At 56.3% G+C, this 21719-nt stretch overlaps 6 protein-coding genes across 6 annotated transcripts; 5 read left to right on the forward strand and 1 right to left on the reverse strand.

Annotated features, from left to right (window-relative positions):
• The first annotated feature begins 1371 nt into the window (after nt 1–1371).
• On the forward strand, nt 1372–3987 carry F5Z01DRAFT_687998 (universal stress protein family domain protein). The gene is made up of 2 exons (XM_046266034.1): nt 1372–2180; nt 2696–3987. Exons 1-2 carry the CDS (start codon nt 1816–1818, stop codon nt 3741–3743), a joined length of 1413 nt encoding a protein of 470 aa, XP_046117707.1. The 5' UTR covers nt 1372–1815; the 3' UTR covers nt 3744–3987.
• F5Z01DRAFT_128638 (uncharacterized protein) lies at nt 3645–5490 on the forward strand. Its single transcript, XM_046257549.1, has one exon. The coding sequence runs from the start codon at nt 3810–3812 to the stop codon at nt 5403–5405; it is 1596 nt and encodes a 531-aa protein (XP_046117708.1). The 5' UTR covers nt 3645–3809; the 3' UTR covers nt 5406–5490.
• Nucleotides 5491–5541: 51 nt separating this feature from the next.
• F5Z01DRAFT_656703 (Abscisic acid G-protein coupled receptor-domain-containing protein) lies at nt 5542–7655 on the forward strand. Its single transcript, XM_046263596.1, has one exon. The coding sequence runs from the start codon at nt 5924–5926 to the stop codon at nt 7595–7597; it is 1674 nt and encodes a 557-aa protein (XP_046117709.1). The 5' UTR covers nt 5542–5923; the 3' UTR covers nt 7598–7655.
• A 586-nt stretch (nt 7656–8241) lies between these two features.
• On the reverse strand, nt 8242–10016 carry F5Z01DRAFT_674668 (RNA recognition motif-containing protein; the record flags this gene model as incomplete). The annotated part of the gene is made up of 3 exons (XM_046265067.1): nt 8242–9452; nt 9504–9788; nt 9842–10016. 3 exons carry the CDS (start codon nt 10014–10016, stop codon nt 8242–8244), a joined length of 1671 nt encoding a protein of 556 aa, XP_046117710.1.
• A 395-nt stretch (nt 10017–10411) lies between these two features.
• F5Z01DRAFT_656707 (uncharacterized protein) lies at nt 10412–11839 on the forward strand. The gene is made up of 4 exons (XM_046263597.1): nt 10412–10769; nt 10825–10938; nt 10988–11110; nt 11164–11839. The coding sequence occupies exons 1-4, from the start codon at nt 10676–10678 to the stop codon at nt 11457–11459; spliced, it is 627 nt and encodes a 208-aa protein (XP_046117711.1). The 5' UTR covers nt 10412–10675; the 3' UTR covers nt 11460–11839.
• Nucleotides 11840–15257: 3418 nt separating this feature from the next.
• F5Z01DRAFT_656711 (golgi-body localization protein domain-containing protein) lies at nt 15258–21718 on the forward strand. The gene has a single exon (XM_046263598.1). The coding sequence runs from the start codon at nt 15351–15353 to the stop codon at nt 21516–21518; it is 6168 nt and encodes a 2055-aa protein (XP_046117712.1). The 5' UTR covers nt 15258–15350; the 3' UTR covers nt 21519–21718.
• Nucleotide 21719: the final 1 nt, after the last annotated feature.

Here is a 21719-nt window from a genome sequence, read left to right on the forward strand (position 1 = left end):
CGGCGTTGGGCCCTTTTGAACGATGGAGGACGAAAAGAATGGGGAGGGGTACCCATCCATTTGATGTTCGTAGCATGGATAATGAAGAATTGATCACCGCATGGTCCAAGGCTTGTTGCGTGTGTAGCTGCATGTAATTGAGGCGATGAACAACTACTGACGCTCAGAGTGCTGTTGTAGGGTGGGCCAAGCGTGCTTGCGGCACGAGTGTAGCACGCACGTCTGGACGTCGTTTGGAGTCATAGACTCCTCCACGTATTCTGGCAAACGAACGGTACTAAGACGGCAAAAAACCAAGGACACTTTTTTCTTGGCTTCCAATTATAGAAAATGGTAGATGGCTTGGCCTCCAGCTCGACTCAAGGAGCTTATCTTGTCGTTGGATGACTCGCGAATCACGACGTAGCAGAGCTTTTGATCATTGGGCACCTCTGACGCCAAGTTAGAAGTTCTCAGAATACTACCTTACATAGCGCAGATGAGACATGCATAACGCACTGGTGATACCTACTCACACCTGAGCCTCGCCGATAAGCCCTGCATGTGTACGTACCAACGTCTCATTACAATTATAGCCTGATCAAAAGTGGCGCATGTGTGAGGCTACAGCACGTTCTCTGACTGAATCAACATCAGGCTGTCGTCAAAGAAGAATGAAACGCCGTACGCTATAACCGACAGGGACCAACAGCGGCAGCATCTCACCTGTCAATGTCATTCATGACATCGTGGAGACTCAAAAATCAAGCTTAAGAAGGGCTAAAGCACTCCGCCCTCCTGTGGACCCACATCTGCCGCACCGATCCGAGGAATAACAAGCCCACCAGCGGAGAGCTGCAGTAACCACTGGCTAATCAGCTATTACCTGTGGCTGGCTGAAGGTCGAGCTTGGCGCTGTGCGACATGCGGGCATGTGACACTTTAGAAACATGATGATCAGATCTTGAAGGAAGAGGCAGCCAAGCAAGCGCAGCTGTTTAGGATCGGCTGAGGGCATGAGCCGCTGACTGCAAGATTTGGCGTCAAGGGTCTGGTTAGAGGCTTGGCTTTGCGGAAGATCCCCGTGCTAGTCTTGAGCATCCATCGAGTTCCCTTTGCTCCATCATTTCTTCCCTTCCTTTCCCCTCTTTTGCGCTCACGAAGCTCATCAGTCCACGGCGCGACATCCCGACGACGGTCTCGACCTTCTGCGGCTACAATCACGCGTCCTTCCGGACACAGTAGGAACATTCGGCGCTAGGCATCTCAGAGTCATCGGTGTGACATATCATATAAAGTGTAACGGTGCGAGCAACTCGGTGACACAGACCGCGACTTTCGGACGTCCAGAGATCATTGCTTGTTCATCCGCTACCAATTGACAGCGAATCGCCTTGCACGATCGCCCTCGTGGTCCACGCCATACGCTGCTGGCTATCGCACTGGCCCTTGCTTCAGCCTACACGGTTGCCCGCAGTCGACAACTTACGGCTGCGCCCTCCCATCCCAGCCAAGACTCTTATCCGTTGCGATAAGCTCGTAGCTGCCTGTTGGACTTTCACCTGCTTTCGACCACGCTTTCCAAAAGTTAAAAATCCGACACAAGGCAGGCAAGCACTCTTGCCGTTGGCCTTTGTCAATTGATCTCATCACGGTGCTTCCAAACACCGCCCAACTTTGACGACTGATCAACAACATCTATCTATCAAAACCCACATGCTCCAGGACCATCCCTAGACTCAGCTCAAAGTCGTCTCCTATCTTTACCTCTCAAGGTGCGCGCGAGCACACAACATATTGATTTCGTTACAAAAGACACAAGTTTCAACCTGCCAAATGGCAGCTTCGGCTCCCACCACGAGCCCAGGGCACGACGTTAGCCCCAAGACTGCCGTTCCCGTCAACGCAAGCCAGGAGTATTTCCCAAAAGAGACCGGCGGCTCAACGACAAGTCATAAGACCGACGACAGCGTCGATTCGTCAGAGTTCAAGTCTTCCTACACCTCTACCCTCTCTGATACCACGCCTGCCCCAGCGACGACGCAGGAGATCCAAATTGGACAGAAGGACATCGGTCTTAGGAGGCACTCGTCTGTGTCTTCTGTCACGATTCAGCTCCCTAGAAACCCGAACCTACCGCAAGGCTGCGAGAAGCGCATCAACAGAGGTCGTCTCCGCAATGCTTCGCCCAAGCCAGAAAGGTATGTGACAACAGGCAAGTCCATTGCCCCGTTCCAGGTGTCCGTGATGTCTCTCAGGCGCGCGAGTGTGCGATCTGAGGCGTCGGTATAGCTCGAGGCCCATGACGTCAACACAAAACACGAAGAGCCAAGACTGGCCTCAATGTGCTCGATCAAGTGAGAGTAGCGGGCTGAGAAACGCATTTTCACAATTATGCCCTGTCCGGCAAAAGCGTCGTACCACCTACGATACATACAACACAAGGCCCCACAGCCGACATTACTGGCGTCTGGCGTTCAGTGCTCACCCGGTTTTACCCCGCCAAATTAGCTATGGCCGGATTCAGATGGACATTTGCGCAAATGACATGAGACCAGGCCCAGACTGCCTCAGCCACGACGGTCTCCCTTCTCCTTTTCCTATTCTGCGCCTGCATCTGCGAATGTTCCTCTGCGCAAGACATAATTCTTTGCCTTGCTTCTACACTTTCGCCTACTCCCAACATGGTCGCGCTAACTGACCCCCCCGGCCACAGGTTCCAGAACCGAGTCGCATTCGACAACATTCCCCTCGGCGAAGCTACCAAGAACAACACTCCGAGCCTGACGCTCAACGACAGGCATAAGGGCTATCGCGCTGGTCGCAGGTCGCGCACTTTCATGGTGGGCGTCGATGAGCATGCATATTCGGACTATGCGCTCCAGTGGCTGCTCGACGAACTTGTGGACGACGGCGACGAAGTTGTCTGTGTGCGCGTCATGGAGAAGGACATTCGATCACATGATAAGAGCTACCAAGAAGAGGCCCGGTCGATCATGGACAGCATCCGAGCGAAGAATACCGCGGGCAAGGCCCTGAGCTTCATTCTGGAATACGCCGTGGGCAAGTTGCACGGCACATTCCAGAAGCTTATCCACATGCACGAACCTGCCATGCTTGTGGTCGGAACCAGGGGCCGATCCCTTGGCGGTCTGCAAGGTCTGGTAAACACGCGCAACTCCTTCTCCAAGTACTGTCTACAATACTCCCCAGTACCTGTTGTGGTCGTGCGCCCGACGGAGAAGCGCATCAAGAAGAAGGAGAAAAGAGCGGCAGATGCCTCCCGCCAGACATATGCTGGGATGCTGTCGGCCACCGACGGCAAGCATGAGGCTGACAGTGAAGCAAGCCGTCAGTATGACCTTGAGGTCAAAATCTCGCCTGACGAAGAAGCGCATCAAGTCGCCAAAGTCCTGGGCTTACCTGCGTCATTCGACCCTACTATCAAACCCCTGGCCTCTGCAACCTACAATCGAGTCACGCCTTCGCCTACTGCTCCGACGCTCCAGATCATGGCGGACGTACCACAGACAGAGGCTAGTGTTTCCACTGGGCCCCTCAGTGCTGGCAGCGACAGCAGTGACTCGGAGGATGACGATGCCGAGGGCGAGTTTGAGGTTATGACGGGTGATCAGGTTATGGATCAAGCAAAGAAGAGGGAGTTGCACAAGATGGAGGTCGGCGAAGCCATGGCGTTGCGCGACCACAAGCTGGGCTCTGATTCCGACTCGGATGACGAAGGCAACAGTAAGAACGCATCTTAGAAGCTGTGTTCCACCACTGTCACGTTCGAGAAGCAGCCATTCAGTTTTCATATTGAGTCTCATTCGATGACGGGGGCTTGGACCGACACACGCGCATTCGTTTCGCGTCTGCGCGAGTGGCAGCAGGTACTCCCAAACCTCACTGGCGAATCTTGCAAACCTTCTCCGAAACCTCAGGACACTGGTCCTCCTCCAACACCGCCGACTTCATCCCCAAACACTGTCAATGATCCTCCGACATCTCGTCCAGAAGCCGGTCCCGCCCAGGAGGAGCATCCTGATGGTGAAGATACCAGACCACCATCAGGCCAACAGACCCAGACCGCTGTGGCCAACCCCTCGTCACAGGACGATCAGATTGTCGGCGGACCAAATAACCCGGATGATGGCGCTGGCGGCAAGGTCAATGCGGTCGCGGACGATGCTGCTGTCCCCTCCAACGAGGTCGACCGGTCCTGTCGAACTTGCTGTGGTCCCTTCCGATTAATGTGCTGCCCCTTGGGACGAGTCTCCAGCCCAGAGATCAGAAAGAAGCCCACCCAGATGTGGAAGTTCGTCCGAGGTCGACATGGACAAGCATCACCAGGCCCGGATGTTGGGGACGAACCGCAACCGATAGAGCTCGCAGAGCAACCCGCAGACCACCAAGTGACGGCCACCCCGGCGGCCGAACAGGATGTGCTGTTCTTGGATAACACAGAGAATGGGGCAGAGAATGGTGCAGAGAATGACACAGAGAATGACGCAGAGAGTGACACGGACTATGACACGGACAGTGACACAGAGAATGATGCAGAGAATGACGCAGAGCAGTCGCTGTCACCACCACCCACGTATCGTGCAACTGGGGTGGACGTAGTGTATGGGCGGACTTTTGATATCGACGAAGTCCGTTCCCCCAACAACGACCTTCGACCAAAGCAGTCGAATAGCTACCCCGAGCTCAGTACAGCAGATTACATTTTACGAAAGAATACCGAGTCGAGCTCGTTCTACGATGGGTTCTTCCACTGGTTTGATCGCTGTCCAAATTGCGGTACCGAGATTGCATGGGGCTTACCTTGGAGCTCCCTTCCTGAGTCGCATCCATCTCAGTCCGTCGAAACGGAGTGGCGAGCTCCCTGCATCCATTGCCGTCAGATCCTGCGCGCGACACTGGCACCATTGGGGCAGCCGAGTCTGACCATCCTGGCGAGTGTTGAAAACATAAGGCGACACCGAGGTGCACCTCGTTTGCCAACAGTCCCTAAGGAGAACTTGGACAATGGGGAGGGTCCCAGTACCTGGATGGAGAGAAGGGCTGAATCAGCGGATCCCGGTCCGAGCAACGCTGCGGCGGGCCCTGTCCCTGATAGGAAGGGCAAGCAAAAGATGCGCGAGCCTCAGGATGGGGATGATCTGCCAGAGTATCAAGAATTGCCTCCGAAGGGCGAGCAACCGAAGAGGGAGCCATTGAGAGTCCAGTTTATTCAACCGGCGGCCACACCACGCATGGCCAGGCTGTTGGAAACACTGAACCGCGATAGAGGCGAGCCTCGGAGCTTGGATGCTGTGCTAAGTCAAGAAATGTTTGAAGATGCCTCGACGGACGTATCTGACGCGTCCTCAGACCCAGAGCAGCCTGAGGCGGACGAGGATGGGATCCCGAGTCGGCAGCCCTGAGCTGTGGGCGTTTTTCGACGTGTATAACTTTGACAGCAGCGATAGAGTAGCGAATGAATGACCAGCGAGGTTTTCTTACTTACCTTAACTTTGTCTGCCATGGCGAATTTGATTAGACACGACTCAAAGTTAAGAATTCTCCGAGCATGGGCGAAGCGAGGCCACGCCATGCCCCACATTTTGACGCATCACCCTTTCCGGCGGTGCTTGTAGCGGAATGTGTCAGATTTCGATGTTTTGTCCCTGATGACGTCCAACCTCCAGGCCAGATTCAGGCTCCAGTCCAGCGCCCTCTATTGTGGACGAAGCTTGATTCTCGCGTCGCTCATAAACATTCGTTAAACGCGCCGGTCTTCTCCACATTCGCCTAATGATTTCGTTCGAATCGAGCACGCGCCTTGCTGCCCATCCAACATCAGCTCTAGCGCTCCCACACAGAGACAACGCCAAGATCTGAATACATCGACCGCCACGCCTCAAACGAGCCAAAACCACCGCCCGAACCGGTCGCGACGCCAATGTGGCCCTTCTCCGGGTGTAGCGACAGCGAGGATGCTTGTGCGCCCACTCCACCCTCGCTCCTGACCCCTTATGCCATCTTCTCGCTGCTACCGTTCGCCATCGTCCTGGCGACCACGTACATTACGGCCACGAGACACATCCTCCCCCGCCTATCGAAACCGCAGAACGGCGAGTCTCGAGACGGAGAGGGCCATGTCCTACCCAGACATGCACCCGAGGCCCTCAAGGCCGCCCACGCTGAGCATGGCGAGAAGAGTCTAGACAGGCGGTTGACGCGCGCTGTGTTCGGCGCGACGGTCAGCCTGGCGGCCACGCTGGGTGCGGAGATATTGGGGGAGATATTGCGCTGGGGCGATGGCTTTGCGCGAGAGTGGGCATTGCGATGGACGGTGAGAGGGCTGCTGCTCATGATGGTGGGCGTGCTGCCGTGGCTGGAGTGCAAGAACTTTGTCGCGGCGGCTGGATGGAACTTTCAGCGCAACGCAAAGGGAAAATCGGCAAAGACCGCGTGGGCTATCCAGTCCGCGCTGTTCAAAGCTTGGATCTTTGTCTTCTGGTCGGTAGGTGGTGCTGTGCCGAGCACAGGGGCTGCCCGGACGGGAAATACAGTTGATGACGGGTTGGTCGAGATGGTCACGCGCGGGTGCTTGGAGCGGGTGGGTGTGGTCGGCATCTGTCTCATGGCGCTACTGGCGGGCTTTGCGTCGGTCAGTTCGCCGTGGTACACATTTGGCGATGCCTCACAGCGGCGGAGGCGGCCTGTGACTGAAGCGGACGTGACGAGGAAGCAAGCTGGTCTCGACGCCGCAAGCGAGATGCTGCTCACGAAGCGGCACCGTCTGCAGATGCTGGAGCGTAGGACGTCGGAGCCGAGTCAAGGCGCCAAGAGCGGCTTCATGGGCAAGATGATGGGCTCGATACGAGGTGTCTCGGGGGAGGAGGCGGAGATGAGGACCCTACGCATGGAGATTGCCGGCCTCGAGACCATGGAGGTCAACCTGGCGAGTAACCTCGCCATCCTCAAGGGGCAGAGGGACGTGGCGGCCCGCGCTTCGACGCCTATGGGCCGGTTGCTTCTCGTACCGTCATACGTCTTCAGCTGTTACTGTGTCTACCGCCTCCTGGCTACGACCATGACAACGTTGAGAAGAATGTCGTCACCCTCGGCGAGCAGCTTCTCGAGCAGCGACCCCATCAACAGGTTCCTCGGTCTTTTGGCACGGCACTGGGACCCCAAGATGGACCAGCTCGCGTGGGCGCGGACCATCAGCTTCGCCCTGTCGGGCGTGATGCTCGTCCTGAGTGCCAACGCCGTGGTGCAGACGCTGCATCTCTTCTCCCGGTGGACGCCCAAGGTGCTGCATCGACACATGCAGTCGTCCCTCGCGCTGGGCGCCAGTCAAGTCGCGGCCACGTATGTCATATCGTCCCTGCTCCTGCTCAGGAGCCACCTACCAGGCGAGGTCCGCGACACGGTCAGCGGCGCCCTGGTGCGCGGTGCCCCCTTGATGAGTCCTGCCTTTGCGGACGGGTGGTTTGAAGGGTGGTTCCTCATCGGTGCGGGTGTCACGGGCATTGGTGTCTGGTTGACGAGGCGGATTGGCGGTAGGCCTGGCGATCTTGACGGCGACGAGTACGCCATGGAGGAGATGGGCGCCAAGAGATCATAGCATTATGGGCAGCGTTTGTTTATACGTATTGCAACGTTAATACTATCACGACTAATACGACCCAAGAAAAAGCCAAGTAAATGTGTCAAGTACCATTATCTGACATGTTCCGTTGTCTAAAGCAAGACTCCTCACATAAACAACACTGATTTTGCCTTCATACGGACGGTAAGAAGAAAGAAGAATAAAGGGGGTGGTTCATTACGTGGGATCATCATAACGTGCCGGGTCATGTCGCGGCCCTTCGTCTTTCCACATCATGCATGCCATCCTGACACGCCCCGGGCATAGTCTCATGTCCTCGTGTAAGAAACCTCGAGGTCTCTCTTGTCTCTCTCTCTCTCTGTCGCTTTCTCGCCTCCTCCGCCACCCGCACAACCTTTGGTTCTATCAGTCTAGAAATGGTCACCGAGGTGACCAGTTTTGGTGTTCCCTCCCTTCGTCTTATGCTCTTGTTTCTTGCATCGAGAATTCGAAAACTTTTTTGGTTCAGCACTCCTCAAAGGGTATCAATCCCAAGTCCGATCCTCCCTCCTTCTCCTCCCGCGCAAATCGCCGCCACCGCCCCGCGAACCGGTCCTGGCTCCTCTCTAGTCGTGAACCCGAACGTGATGCGGAAATTGGCGCAAGTCAGCTTGGCCATCCTAAGGCCTGCCCTGTCGTCCCTTCTTGCCTGTGGCGACGGTTGTCCAGCCATCGTCTTCCTGTGCAGGCGCCTCGGACTCGGTCGGGGTGGGTGGCACGGACGACTGGTTGTTGGAGCCGTTGGAGCGAGGGCCACGATCGTTGCGACCGCCGCGCGAGGCACCACCGCGACCGCCGCCGCGGGGACCTCCACGCCCGCCACGCTCGCCAGACGAGCGCCAGCTGTTGTTCTCAAAGGCCTTGCCGCCTCTTGGCTGCGAGGCAGGATCCCTGGGTTCGCGAGGCTCCCGGTTGCGCACAGGCAACCGCTGCTCGCCATTCTCTTGCTTCGCCGAAGCATCGTCACCCTCTGCCTTCTCGGCAGTCGGGGCAGCAGGGGCAGCAGCAGCAGTCTTCTCGGACTTGGCGGCGGCCTGGGCCTCAGCCTCTGCATCGGCAGCCTCCTTGGCAGCGCGGCGCTCCGCCTTGGCCTTCTCCTCGGCCTCTTGCTTCTCTTGCAGGGCCTGGACACGCTTCTCCTCAATCTCCTTCTCGCGGGTAGCGGTGTCGATGGGACGGGCGCCACCAAAGGGGTTGGCCTTGGTGTCGGTAGTAGTAGATGGGGAGGCAGCATCGGGAGCCTCAGATACGGTGCGCTTGGCCAGGTTCAAGCGGGGGCGGCCGACAGGAGCGGCAGGTGTGGCGTTGGCAGGGGCAGGCGAGCCAGGGGCACTGCCGGCTGGGGGGCTCTGCGCTTGCTCAGGACGCATGCGGTCGCGCCAGGCGTTGTCCTTCTCGGCGGCCGTTGGGGCGCGCTCGGGGGCGGCAGGGCGCTCTGGTCGCTCGGTGAATTCGCGACGTGCGGGGCGTGATCCGTCGGCACGGCCGTCGCCCCAGGTAGCTGGAGACTGGCGACGCTCGCCACCGCGGTATGACTCGCTGCGCTCTCCCATACCTTCGGGCGCAGGACGTTGGCGGGAGCTGCGGGCTTCCTGGCCACCCTCCTCAGGCGACAAGGGAGCCAGAGGTCCACGACGCTCACCCCAGTTCAGATCGCGAGGAGGCCTAGCATCGACGGCCGGGTCGCGGGGAGCACGGCGCTCGCCAAAGTCAGAGGCTCCACGGGGTCCAGGTCCACCGCGCGCAGAGGCGGGGGGCTCAAGAGGTCCCTTGCGGGTCCAGTCGCCCATGTCGCGGATGAAGTCACCGCGACCGCTATCGCCGCCTCGGGCTGTTCACTGTTAGCTGGTGCGTCTTGTAATACCATGCAGTGGCTACGTACGAGGATCGGCAATCTTGATCTTGATCATACGGCCTTGGAAGCTCTCGCCATCCAAAGTCAAAGCCTTCTTCAGACCCTCCACGTTGTTGAACTCAACGTATCCAAAGCCCTTGGGTCGCTGGAGCTCACGATCCTCGATGATTCGGACGTTGGCGACATCGCAGTCCTGGAAAAATTCGTTGACCGATTCTTGGGTGGCATCGTACGAGAGGTTGCCCAGATGAGCTGTGTAAGGGGGCTTGTCGGGGAGCACCTGAGGAGTGGGCTGCTCGCGGGTAGAGTAGCCTGGGGTAGGTTAAGATACGACTCGTGGACACATGTATCACATGGGATCTTACCTCGATCAGCCCAGCTGCTGGAGCCGCCCATGGGACGGGAGCGTTCGCTGGAGGGGAGGGGCTGGGTACCGGCCACGTAGGTCTCCTCGACCTCATCGGCCCAGGAGCCACCACCGAGACCATCGTCATTCAAGAAATCCCCAAGGGACATCTTCTGCGACTTCTTGGGCGCCATGTTTGCGGTTGTAGCGGCACGCGCAACGATGCACTGACCGATGCGCGTAGACGAAACGGGTAGAGGCGAGAGCCTTGACTGCTCGTCGTCCTCGGGCGCAAGAGCGTAGTGGTCGACGTGGAGTGGTCGGTCGTTTCGGTCAAGTCAATCGGTGCAGATGGTTGGATAGGCACTGGAGCGTGGGATGCGGGGCCAACGAGAGCAGAGAGAACCAGCCGACGGACTTGGTGATGCGTACACCTAGTCTCTGGGGGGTTCCTTTTAGATGTGGAAAAGTTTGTCGAGACAATGCAGGGTCCCCAAGTTGCTACTTTGCGGTTGCGGGGTCGAGTGATTGGAGGGGGCCGTCGAGAGATATATGGCTCGGCGAGAGGACAAGGTCAAGGAAAAAGGTCGTTCCTGTGAGGGTTCAAGTTGCCTCATGGAATTTTCACACAGCAGCCCGCGCGTGTGGAGGCGCTTGCCTCTCTTTGGACTAGCGGCGAGTCCCGGTTCCCTTCGCGCCTTCCGGGTGAGAGACGATCTTGGACCGAGAATGAGCCGTGGCCATTGGCTCAATTGACCTCGCAGACCCACTTACATCTCAACGTGAATTGAAGACTTGGACTTGGGAGAACTGAATCGCTCACTGAGCTTCAGACTTCCCACTGCTGCCTGTGATGCCTTTCTCAAACGATGCGCCAGCGCGAGGCTTTGTGCCTCCTTCTATCAAAGAAGCGGTTGTCCCACCCCTTGTACTGGGCGCCTATTGTGGTACGTTGTGTTTTTGCGATGGAGTTTGATTCGGTCTAATTTGGTGCTTGTGAAGGCGCTGCTGGCGCGTTTCTAGGCTCAGGGGCGGCTACATTTACCGGGAGAAATCCCGTGCTGAGTGGTGCGGCCACGGGCATTCAATGGGGCATGCTCGGAAGCACATATTGGTGTAAGATACTTGTACAGAGGTTCCTGGGCCGTCATTGACAAGAAGCCAGTCTCCCGCCAAATGACTTTGCGTGCGATGGGGGCATCCGAAAACCCAACGAATGGGCAGAAACTCCAAGCCAGCGGGTTGGCCAGCGTACCGGCGAGTGTTGTGATGATCCTAGGGTTTGGACGTAAGCTGGGTTTGCCCATTGTGAAAAGACGGACCAGTCTAATCTTGTCACAGCATACATGAGGAGCAATATTGTTTCTTCTTTCACACTTTGCGGAGTGGCAGCCGTGGGAGGCCAGTTTGCGATCGACTGGTATAGACAGTTACCCGAAAGGCCCGTGGACGAAGACAGGAGCTGGATGAACTCGCGCTTCAGCCCACTGAAGAAAATGTCAGACAAGGAATACACCGACATGTTGAGTGAGAAACTCTTGCGGGTTGATGCCGACATCGCCCTAATCGACGAGCGGATAGAGAAACTCAGGGAGCAGGCGGCATTTGAGGGTGCGCCGGCAGAAAGGCCGAAATGATTCGAGCGAGGTTCAAAAGGACATGGAGTCACGCTCACCTTGAAGCCCCGTGCGACGCGCACCTCGACGAGCCCAGCCAACGATTCGATCAGGGCCAACTGGCCACCAAATTCGAACTACGACACCTTCCAAACACAGACGCATACAGAGCGCTGCAATAATCTTGAAAGGCAGCGCTTCGTCAAGGCAACCTGCGGATGCCATAGTCACTAACAGGGACACACTGCCCAACCTTGAAATGAAGGGATCCAAGACAAATTGAGGGAGGGTACAGTATCGCAGGCCCCTGGCCATGTCAAAGGGCGAAACGCGCATACGGATTTGTATATTATGTATAGACATGAAGTATATCAAATATCAATACTAATTGTAGACCAAAATCTCATGACTGCCCTGTGCAGCACATCATTGCATGATGCGTCGCGCCTAATCTGTACGGAGCTAGTCTAGGGTACGTATCCCCTCGGCACGGGACGTACACGAAAGCTCCGTCAGAGTGGGCTTCGATTTGCGATGGTCTTAGCCGTGCTGCTAATTAGTACGTGTGCTCATAGCTTGCCCAAAGTCTAAAATCGCGACCCGTGTCATCCGGCGACATCATCGCGATCAGAGTCCATCAGAATATCCCGCTCGCGCGCGTGGTGCCCTCTTGCGGTGCGCACATTGAGGAATCTCTTTTTGACGTCACGCGGCCGTGTCCCTCATCCGCCCCTACCAACACACGCATCAAGCATCTGTTGTGACTGCGCCGACTACTCCTTCGAGCCCCCGATTCGAGCAACGTTTTGCCAGCATCTATAGCCGAGCGCGTCGAAACCCGACAAGGAATCAAGCGAGCGCGGACGTCATCAATACGAGGGTTGCGTTGGAACATACTTGGAGAGAGAGCTGAGGGGGAACCAAGCTTGCATCAACCAGAGCGTGTCCAAGAAGCTGCCTTCGACCCTGACCATGAGGCGCATTTGATTGTTCGTCCAAGTTTCAATCTGGAACCATGCAAAGCCCCCTTCAATTCGACATGTACGTTGCGCGCTTTGGTCGCCATTCCATGCGCTCGCTGACACTACTCCAGCTTAGCTGGCTTTGGCTTATCCCAGCCTCGTCGTAATGGCTCTACTTAACCCGACATTCGCCTTTGGGATATTCGTCCTGCTCTACCTCGCCTCATTCGTCTTCTTCGCCCTTCTGCGAATCGTTACCGGCATATCCATACAGCGCATCGGGTACCTCTCGCTGCGACGGCTCGCTTACACACCTCGAGATGGATGTCGCATCGAGATTAGGGGGCTGGGCTTTTCGATCCATCGCCCAACGTTTGCGCAGCCGACGTGGCTGAGCCTGGTCCTGAACGAGCTGGTGGTGACGGTCGACATCAGGGCACTCCAAGGCTCTGATAAGCACAATGACGGTCGCACGCAAGGCAAGACTGCATCGTCCGAGGACGACAAGGATGGTAATGGGGTCATCCCCATGCGCAAAACACGGTCTCGACCAGCGGAGTACGGGCCTCGGAGCGAGACATGGAAAAAGCTCATGAAGATCAAAGACCGCATCAAGAGGGTCCATCGAAAGGTGAACTGGCTGCGGATGGTAGATGTTGTGGCTACCAACTCTACGATCAATGTGGTCGATGTCGGCCACCTGCAGGTTGGCAGCATCACCGTGGCCGTAGATACTAGGCGTAAAATGGTCGATCGGGCGCGCTTCCTCTTCCAAAGGTCTACAGCCAAGAAGCATGATCGTCAGGCGGAGTGGATTCTCTCCGTGCGCAGCGTCCTGTTCACGGCGCGAGGCAAAGAGTCGCTTGAGGTGCTGGACCATGCGTTGCTCAACATTCATGGCCATCTCTATGAATCGATGGAGGGGCTTCGCGATGCAACCCTGGCGCTCAAGCTCGGACGCGTTCACATACCGTATGACGATCTGCACATTTGCACGCGGCACTACAAGACGTGTCGTCGAGATGCTACGGGAGGACCTGATGAGCCGATCGATACGTTCGTCGGCGAGGTTCCCCAAAACAGAGACGAGTCTGACCGGCACAGCGAAGACCTCATGCAAACAGTATCAGACTCAAAGGACTTTCTTAGCTCGATACTTCGAGGCATCAAAGAGGTCCAGTTCGCTGTCAGCTTTCTCAGTATTTCTAAAAAGGTGGACGAAATACAGCCCAGGCCAGGCTCGACCCTGCAACTCAACGCTGCGATGAAGGAAATTGGAATCGATCTCCAGCGACTGGACCCCAATTCGCCAGCCCATCGCATGTATTTCCCTTCCAAAGATATTGCCCACGAAGCGTTGGTGGCCGCTCTTTCAATATCTGTGGGGTTGGACGATGGTCACGGTAAGCCAGAGCGTCTGCTCTACGTGCCCATGGCCACCACGACCGTGCGCACGACACTGCCGTCCAAGACAGTCGAGCTTGTTCAAGAAGACACGACCGAGCAGAAGAATGCGAACATACTGTTTGAGAATTCCGTCATCACTTCACCGTCCATCGATCTGGACCCTCGTCACCTCCCGATCTTGCTTGCTTTGATGCAGCGGAAGCCTAAAGCGCCAAACGCTCAGAAGCAGCAGCGTCGTGCTCTTATCCCTCGACTCCTGCCGAAAGCCATCATCAAGGTGTCACTTCACGAGCCCGTCATGCGCATCAAACTACGGCCATTGCTGAAGACGGACAACGCGGACGATTTCGACCTCATAATCTCATCTATCTCCTCTATCTCGCTAGACATGGAGTCATCGCATTCCCTCGCGGAAGACTCCCACTATGCGCTGACCGGCGCCCTGCGACTCCAGACACACCATTTATACTATCAGACAAACGAGCGGGAAAGATTCAACCTCATCACCACAGATTCTTTTGATATGAAGGTGAATCTCACAGCGAATCCCGACGTATCAGTCGAGGCATCGGGCAACATCCAGACATTCTGCATTTCCATGGTGCGACCAGAAATTACGGATGGTCTCCGTCAGATTGTAAAGGAACTTCGTCTTGACGTTGAACCTGACAAACGGACGATCTCGAAAACGTCGAAAAGCAAGAACTTCCTGCGCACCATGCCTCGCTGGCTCACGAGTTATCATATCGGGGCAACAGATGTCAGCCTTGAAGTGGCTGGCATTGACTTGGACATTTCGGAAGACACTCGCGGCGTAAGCCTGCATCTCGATCAGCTCTCGGCCGAATATAGAGAGCATAAAGTCGAAGGCCTGCGAAGACGCTTGCCACGCACTAGAACCCATAGTAGGTCACTGACGCAGTCTGACTCGGACTTGACCGCCGGCCCTGGTTCGCCACACCCTAGGAGGAAGCCACAGCACCACGGCGATGGTAGGCGTCTCGTCTTGCATTCGCGCGGCATTGAAGCACAGATTGTAGAGAGCGTTGAGCGGCTTGAGGTGGAGCCTTTCCTCAACATCCCTCGCCTAGAGCTCATCTTCTCTGCGTCTAGCGATCCTCATGGGCCCATGTTCCATGTCCAGTCTCACATCAAAAGCATCTTGGCGCAGTACTCTCTGTACAGGCACTACTCGGTCGGCGTGGCCATGATGACAGTACGCAAGGCGTTCTTGAAGACGGGCCACGACCAGAAGCCAAGGCATCGGCAAGACACTGTTAGGCCCAACAGCCTGGCCCCGCCTGTGGCCCCTGGACAGTTTGAAGATGACGACGGGCTGTCGACCATAACACCAGAGCTAGTGACAGTCGACATCAAAACGTCGCTGGTTCAGGTGAAGGCGGAGATGCCTCACGATCCGCAGATGTTGCTCCATGTATATGGCTTGGAGGTTGGCCGCCACAGATGGTCCGCGCCGTATTGCAAAGCCAAACTGATTCGACTGTACGTCGAGCCTCCACGCGTGCGCAACGTCTGGGCACGCATGATCAGCATCAAGGAAGCCCGGTTCGATCTGCGCAAGTCCAAGCGCAAGACGCCTCTTGGCGGTGTTGTCGAGGAAAAGCTGTTTGATCTGTCAAGCTCAGCTGTGCGAGTTGGGGTTCCGCATGAGGTCATTGTGAACCAGATTACGGACAACTTTACGAACGTGTTCAAGGCATGCTTGCAACTTCACCATCGGTTCAGCACGGGGACCAACGAGTACATTCTGGACAAGCACCCCGAGGGTCCCAAGAACGTGCCCAAAGTATCTTTCCGATCGCGCAAGTTCATGTTCGAGTTGGAGGACGGCGCTTTTGAATGGAAACTGGGCATGATTTACAGGACGGGACGCATCGAGCAGACCCAACGGCTTGCGAGAGAAGACGCATTCCATGCCAAGATGAGAAAAATCAGGGAGGACGAGTCGAGGAAAGGCAACAGCAAAGTCAGATCCCGTTCTGCTTATCAACGAGGCCGCACGGAAAACACAAGCGGGTCCTGGTTCAGGAGCCGCAGCCTTGACGCCATCTCGCCCGCAGACAGCGGACCGGGTCCTGAGCCCAGGAGAATACCACGGTATGACCCTGAGTCGGAAACGGCGGGCATCAACGCGTACTCGAGGGTTTCCGAGCAGGACGCTCGTGTCAAGTTAGACTTGTTGAATGCCCAGACCTGGAAGAAGCGCATCGACAATGCATACGAGATGTCGCGCAACAGCGTCTGCGAGCTGCGGAAAGCTTTCTGGGGCCCGAAAAATCTGCCGGACGACGTTGAGGAAACAGAGAACATTCTCGAGGTGCCTCAACGCCCGGCACTCATGTCGACCATGATCACCGATCTCCGCTTCATCATCGACAAGCCGACGTTCCCGTTGAGCGAGCTACCCACCTTCCTCCACGATGTTGGCAAAGGCATGCCACGGGACATGGAGTATGGACTGCTCGTGCCGATGCATGTGACTATCGAGGTGGACGAGGCCAGAATGTCACTTCGTGACTATCCGCTGCCGCTTCTCCATATCCCATGGATGAAGACTGGGCAATCAACGAAGTTGCCGGCCATGTCATTGAAGACCAACTTTGTCATAGCGGAGGAGTTTCGTGGAGAGCAGTCCACGCGAAAAGTGCGCGTTAACATTGTGCCACCCAAGGATCCCGGGCAGTCGAGCGACGGCAGCTTTGATATCGAGGTCCGGCGCACCATCGGCCCTGTCAAGTCCTACTCGGACGTATTCATGGACATTAACACCGCGCTGCCTACAAGGATTACGTGGGCGCCTTGCTACCAACCTGCCATTCAGGACATGATGATGGTGATTGAGTCCTTCACCAAGCCCCAGATCGACCCTTCTGAGCGTGTTGGATACTGGGATAAGCTGCGCCTCGTCTTCCACTCGCGTATGCGAATCGCCTGGCGAGGTGATGGCGACATGCATCTGTCGCTCAAGGGCACGCGTGATCCGTACCGTGTGACTGGGACCGGCGCGGGCTTCCTCATGTGCTGGCGTAATAACGTCAGGTGGAACATCAACGCCGAAGACGACCCCAAGCGGTTCATGACGGTAGACAGTGGAGAGTATATCCTTGCCGTGCCCGACTATACGCATCAGGTTCGCGATGCGGCTCGCCGCGAAGAATCATCGGGTATGGTTGTGACAGATGACATTCTTAAGACTGGCGCCATGTTCAAGAAGGTCGTCATGAAGCTATCAGGCAATGTCCAATGGATGTCTGGGCTGACGTTCGAACGGGCTATCGAGGATGGCAAACGCAGCTTTGACTTCAAGCCGCACTACGAGGTCATCCTCAAGAGTCCCAAGTTTGCCCAGTCTACCAACGGGCTACCTTATGACTCTATGCGTGGCTTCAGAAGCCGCTACATCCACATGTCCATCGCAGTCCGCGCTCCTGTAGATCGCGATTGGATGTCGGACAGCCCTGAACCGTCAACAAGCTACAACACGGTGCACCTGACCCCTCGTTTCTTCACGCACTTCTTCGCCTGGTGGGATCTGTTCAAGCAGCCCCTGTCGCTACCGATTCGACAGGGCAATCTCTTCCCAGGCCGCGAGAAGAACAGCAAGAAGTTTGGGCGACACTTGGCGACCGTCAAGTACAATCTGCTGTTAGCGCCGCTGTTTCTCGCCCATGTGTACAAGCATAAGGACGTAGAGGATTACTCGGAAAATGCAGTCTCTGCTACGGGTCTCAAGGTCCGCCTGGATAGTTTCATGCTTGATCTGCACCAACGCCGAGAGTGGTTCAACACTTTGGACAAGGGCAAGAGCACGCAGCAGGCCAAGACGTCTGGCATTAAGATTCACGCAGCACAGCTTGATCTCGCCAATGCTGATCTACGGGCGGTGTCCGCTAGCCTGAAGGGTACGACAACAGAGGCCATCAAGCGTGGTTCCATCTCTACGCTGATCACCGACCAGGGAGAGAAACCAGACTTATCGCGCTTCAACATCCCGGACCATGACTACAGCTGGATTGACATGGATGACTTTGTCGAGTTGGACTGGATCTTGCCCACCGAGCCTCATCCTAGCACCAAGATCCTACCGTTGGGATTCGCACCTCGCCTGACATACTTTAGGCAAACGGACATTGACGGAACGATCGCCGGTGACCCGTCACGCAGAAGCCCCTTTGGCAACGAGCCTACGCACTTTTGCATCATGAGCCACAACGACGACCCGAAGCAGGTGCAGGCCAAGCTCATCGAGGAACGTCTCGAGCAACTACGCGTGCAGATGCAGACCCATTCCCGTGATCTCGGCGAGGCTGAACTCAAGATCGTGCGGACCAACGCTCGAGAAGAGGATTGCGTGGAAAACTTTGAGGCACTTCGGAAGCATTCAGCTGTTTTAGAAGAGAAGAAGAGGTTCCTCGAGGACATGCTCGAGCAAGTTCATGCCAAGATTCCGCCAGTTGGGCCGCAACCCAAGCCGACGGGGGAGCGCGGATCCGAGGATTCGATCGATGTCCATGACGAAAAGCTGAATATCCCGTCGAGGCCCGAGTTTGAGAGCGAGTTCAAGAATCGGTTCATCCTGCACAACATGCAGCTCAAGTGGAACAATGTCTTGCGAAACATTGTGCTGCGGTACATACACCAAAACAGTCAGCGTCGTGGATTCATCTACTACCTAGGCCGGCCGGCCATCAAGTTCATCCTTGATATTGTGGAAGAACAAAACAAGATGAAGAGCAACAAGAACGGCAAAGCCGAGCAACAGTCGTCTGTGCCGCCATCAGCTTCTTCAGACCGCGGTAGCCATCTTGACATTGAGGACCGAATCAAGAACATACTGGGGGAAGACCGAAAATTCTACTCCACAGCTTTCGAGTCCAATCTAGAAGGCACGAGTTGCAGAGGCATCGAAGACCTGACATCGGGCCTCTCTGACGAATTTAGTCCCCAAAGTAGTTATCATGTGCGGCTCATCGCTCCCCAGATTCAACTCCAGAGCGAGAAGAACAAAAAGAACGTTGTCATCATCACAGCCAAGGGCATGGAACTCAAGGTGATGGAGGTCATGGACAAGGAGCGCATCTCTGATGATGTCAGTGGTCTTGTACAGCGTCGATTCCTCGTCAACATGGATAGCACGCAGTTCTTCGTCACACATCACAAATGGTTCCTGACGAACCTGGTGTCGATGTATGCTGGGAGCCGGTACGGCACTAAGAGTGGTTCGTCGTGGCCGCCATGGGTGCCCATGGAGATCATGTTTGATTTCACAGCTACGCCTTTCGGCTTCAAGCGTGTGGTGGAGAAGACGTCCGCCGTGCTCCGTTACGACAAGTACAACACGCTTCGCCTCAAGTACAACGACGAGGTCAACGCAGAGGACACGTCAGCGCCTACTGCGGAAAACAACGAAAAGCGAATGGACAGTCTGTGGGTTGAGTTCCCTCAGGTACGAGCGCTCTGCAACTCGTCCCAATACTACGCCTTGTATGTCATAGTGCTGGACCTTCTCATGTACAGCGAGCCGCTCGAGAAGACGCGAAGCGAGCGCCTGGAAAAGATCATGCTCGCCTCTGACTTCAGCAACCTGAGCGGCGCGCCACAGAAGATTCAGAAGCTACAAGAACGCATCAGGCAGATGGAAGAGATCAAGGCGCACTTTCAAATCTACTCCAAGTATCTCGACAAGCGCGGCTGGGAAGACCGCCTCACACTTGAGCGTGATCTGGCCGCAGCGGAGGATGAGCTCTTCTTCGTCATGAAAGCAATCACCACATCGCAGCGAAAGTACGACGTCAATACCAGTGAAAACGCGCTGCTTAAGTGGAACATCCTGGTACGAGATATTGTCTGGCACCTGATGCAAGATTCAAACGAGCCACTGGTCGAGCTCCAGCTGAAGGATCTCATGTACGACCGCACGGACAACTCGGACGGCTCGCATGTGAATCTACTCCGCGTCGGCAAGGTGCTCGGTCTCAATCTCCTCCCTGACGCGACATACCCCCAGATCATTGGGCCCTATGACGATCCAGCGAAGGTCCCACAAGGCGAGAAGGCCAGCCACGAGATGATTCGCGTGTACTGGTACATGCTTGAGGCCATTGCGGGCATCACGGTCATGGATCGGTTCGAGGTGGATCTGTTTCCCATGGAAATTCAACTGGAGTATGAGGTTGGCAAGCGGCTCATGGAGTACATCTTCCCTGGGATGGAGGGTGAGCAGAACAAGACGGCGAGCAAAAAGGAGAGCTCTCACTTCGCCATGAAACACCAGCTCATGGCAGACCAGCCGCCCGAAGAAGATGACACGTCGTCCATCACCAGTTCAACAAGTAGACTGGGGACGCCGTCCATGGACAAGGACTCTTCTGGGTTCTCGACACGGGCTGGGTCACTAGAGCTCAGGTTGCGCCCCACGCTGACGTCTAACACGCCAGAACGGAACAACACGAGGAAGAACCTGACTGTGAACACGGGCGAGGGCCACCGCTTCAACCTTCTCCGCCTGGGCGGATCGAAACCCGCTGGCAAAAAGCCATCGTACGACTCTCTGCGCGCCGTTGCGCAGGCCGCTCCGAAGAAGGAGATTAACAGATCATCCACGAGCGTGTCCAAGGAAAGTCAAAGCAGTACGGTGGTCGGGGAGAAGAAGCAGCGGTTCATTCGGGGCCGCAAAGGACCCGACGAAGACAAGCAACAATCGGACGACCTGACGCAGATGATTGCGCGCGCCAGCAATTACATGACCTTTTCGTATATCCGTCTCCAGTCGGTTGTGCTCTGCGTGAGCTACAAGGGCAAGGAGCAGCGCAACTTTGAGGACGTGCACAACTTTGTCTTCCGGCTGCCCACGATTGAGTGGCAGAACAAGACGTGGTCGAGCATGGATCTCACCATGGCGTTCAAGAAGGCCTGCATGCGTGCCCTGCTGTCGCACACGGGCGCCATCATCGGCAACAAGTTCTCCAGGCACCGACCGACGGCCGAGCAGCGTACCAAGCTGAGGGACCTCGCCTCGAGCTCGGTGCTGATAGCACCGTCGTCCTCGGCGGGATCGCAGAACTGCGCGGGCAGCATGCAGGACAGCGACGACTCATCCAGTATGTACGCGCACTCGCCTGTCGACTTTTCCCGATCGCCGCCTCGCTCGCTGCGTGGCAGTACGCACGGCAACATACCTGGGCCGAGCAGGAGTAGCAGCATTGCGAGCACTAGGTCCCGCCGCTCTGCGCAAGTCCCGCCTGGCGGTATGCCGGTGCCGACCCATGTCAACTTGACGCCCCCGACACCCATAGAAGGACGAACGGGTAGTAGCCAAGGACTCGGCCATGACCTGCTCCGACCTGGGTCCAGTAGTGGCATCGGTCACCGTGGGCCCAGGAGGATCGGCACGGGCAGCTCGGATCGCCCAGCGACGAGCCATAGCGGCACCGACTCTAGAAGGAAGAGTGGCGGGGGCACTGGACTCCGAGACAAGATCAGTGCATTTACGCATAGAATGAGCCACAGAGAGAGCAGTGGGCTTGCGCTCGACGAGGGCGAGGAAGCAGAAAACGAGAGTGCCCACGGCAGTACTAATGGAGGCGGTAACAACAACAACAACATCAGCAACAACGGCAATGGTGAGGAGAACAAGCCCTCTCCGATCAAGAGGATGACGTGGGCGCCTGGGAGGACAAAGACGGGCTAACAAAGAACAAAAGTCGGGAAACGGACCAGGCGTTCTGGGATCAGCGGATACGGGGTTATCATACACACATACATACATGCACGCACTCGGTCGTTTGGACGGGGGATACACACTCGGGAGCATACAGGGTCTCATAGGTCAAATTCGATAGGGGACATGCGAGCTACATAGGTAGACAGCTCCAAATTTCATTCATTAATC

The sequence above is a fragment of the Emericellopsis atlantica genome (assembly GCF_019669845.1).
Source record: "Emericellopsis atlantica unplaced genomic scaffold F5Z01scaffold_15, whole genome shotgun sequence".
NCBI classification, from domain to species: Eukaryota; Fungi; Ascomycota; class Sordariomycetes; order Hypocreales; family Bionectriaceae; genus Emericellopsis; species Emericellopsis atlantica.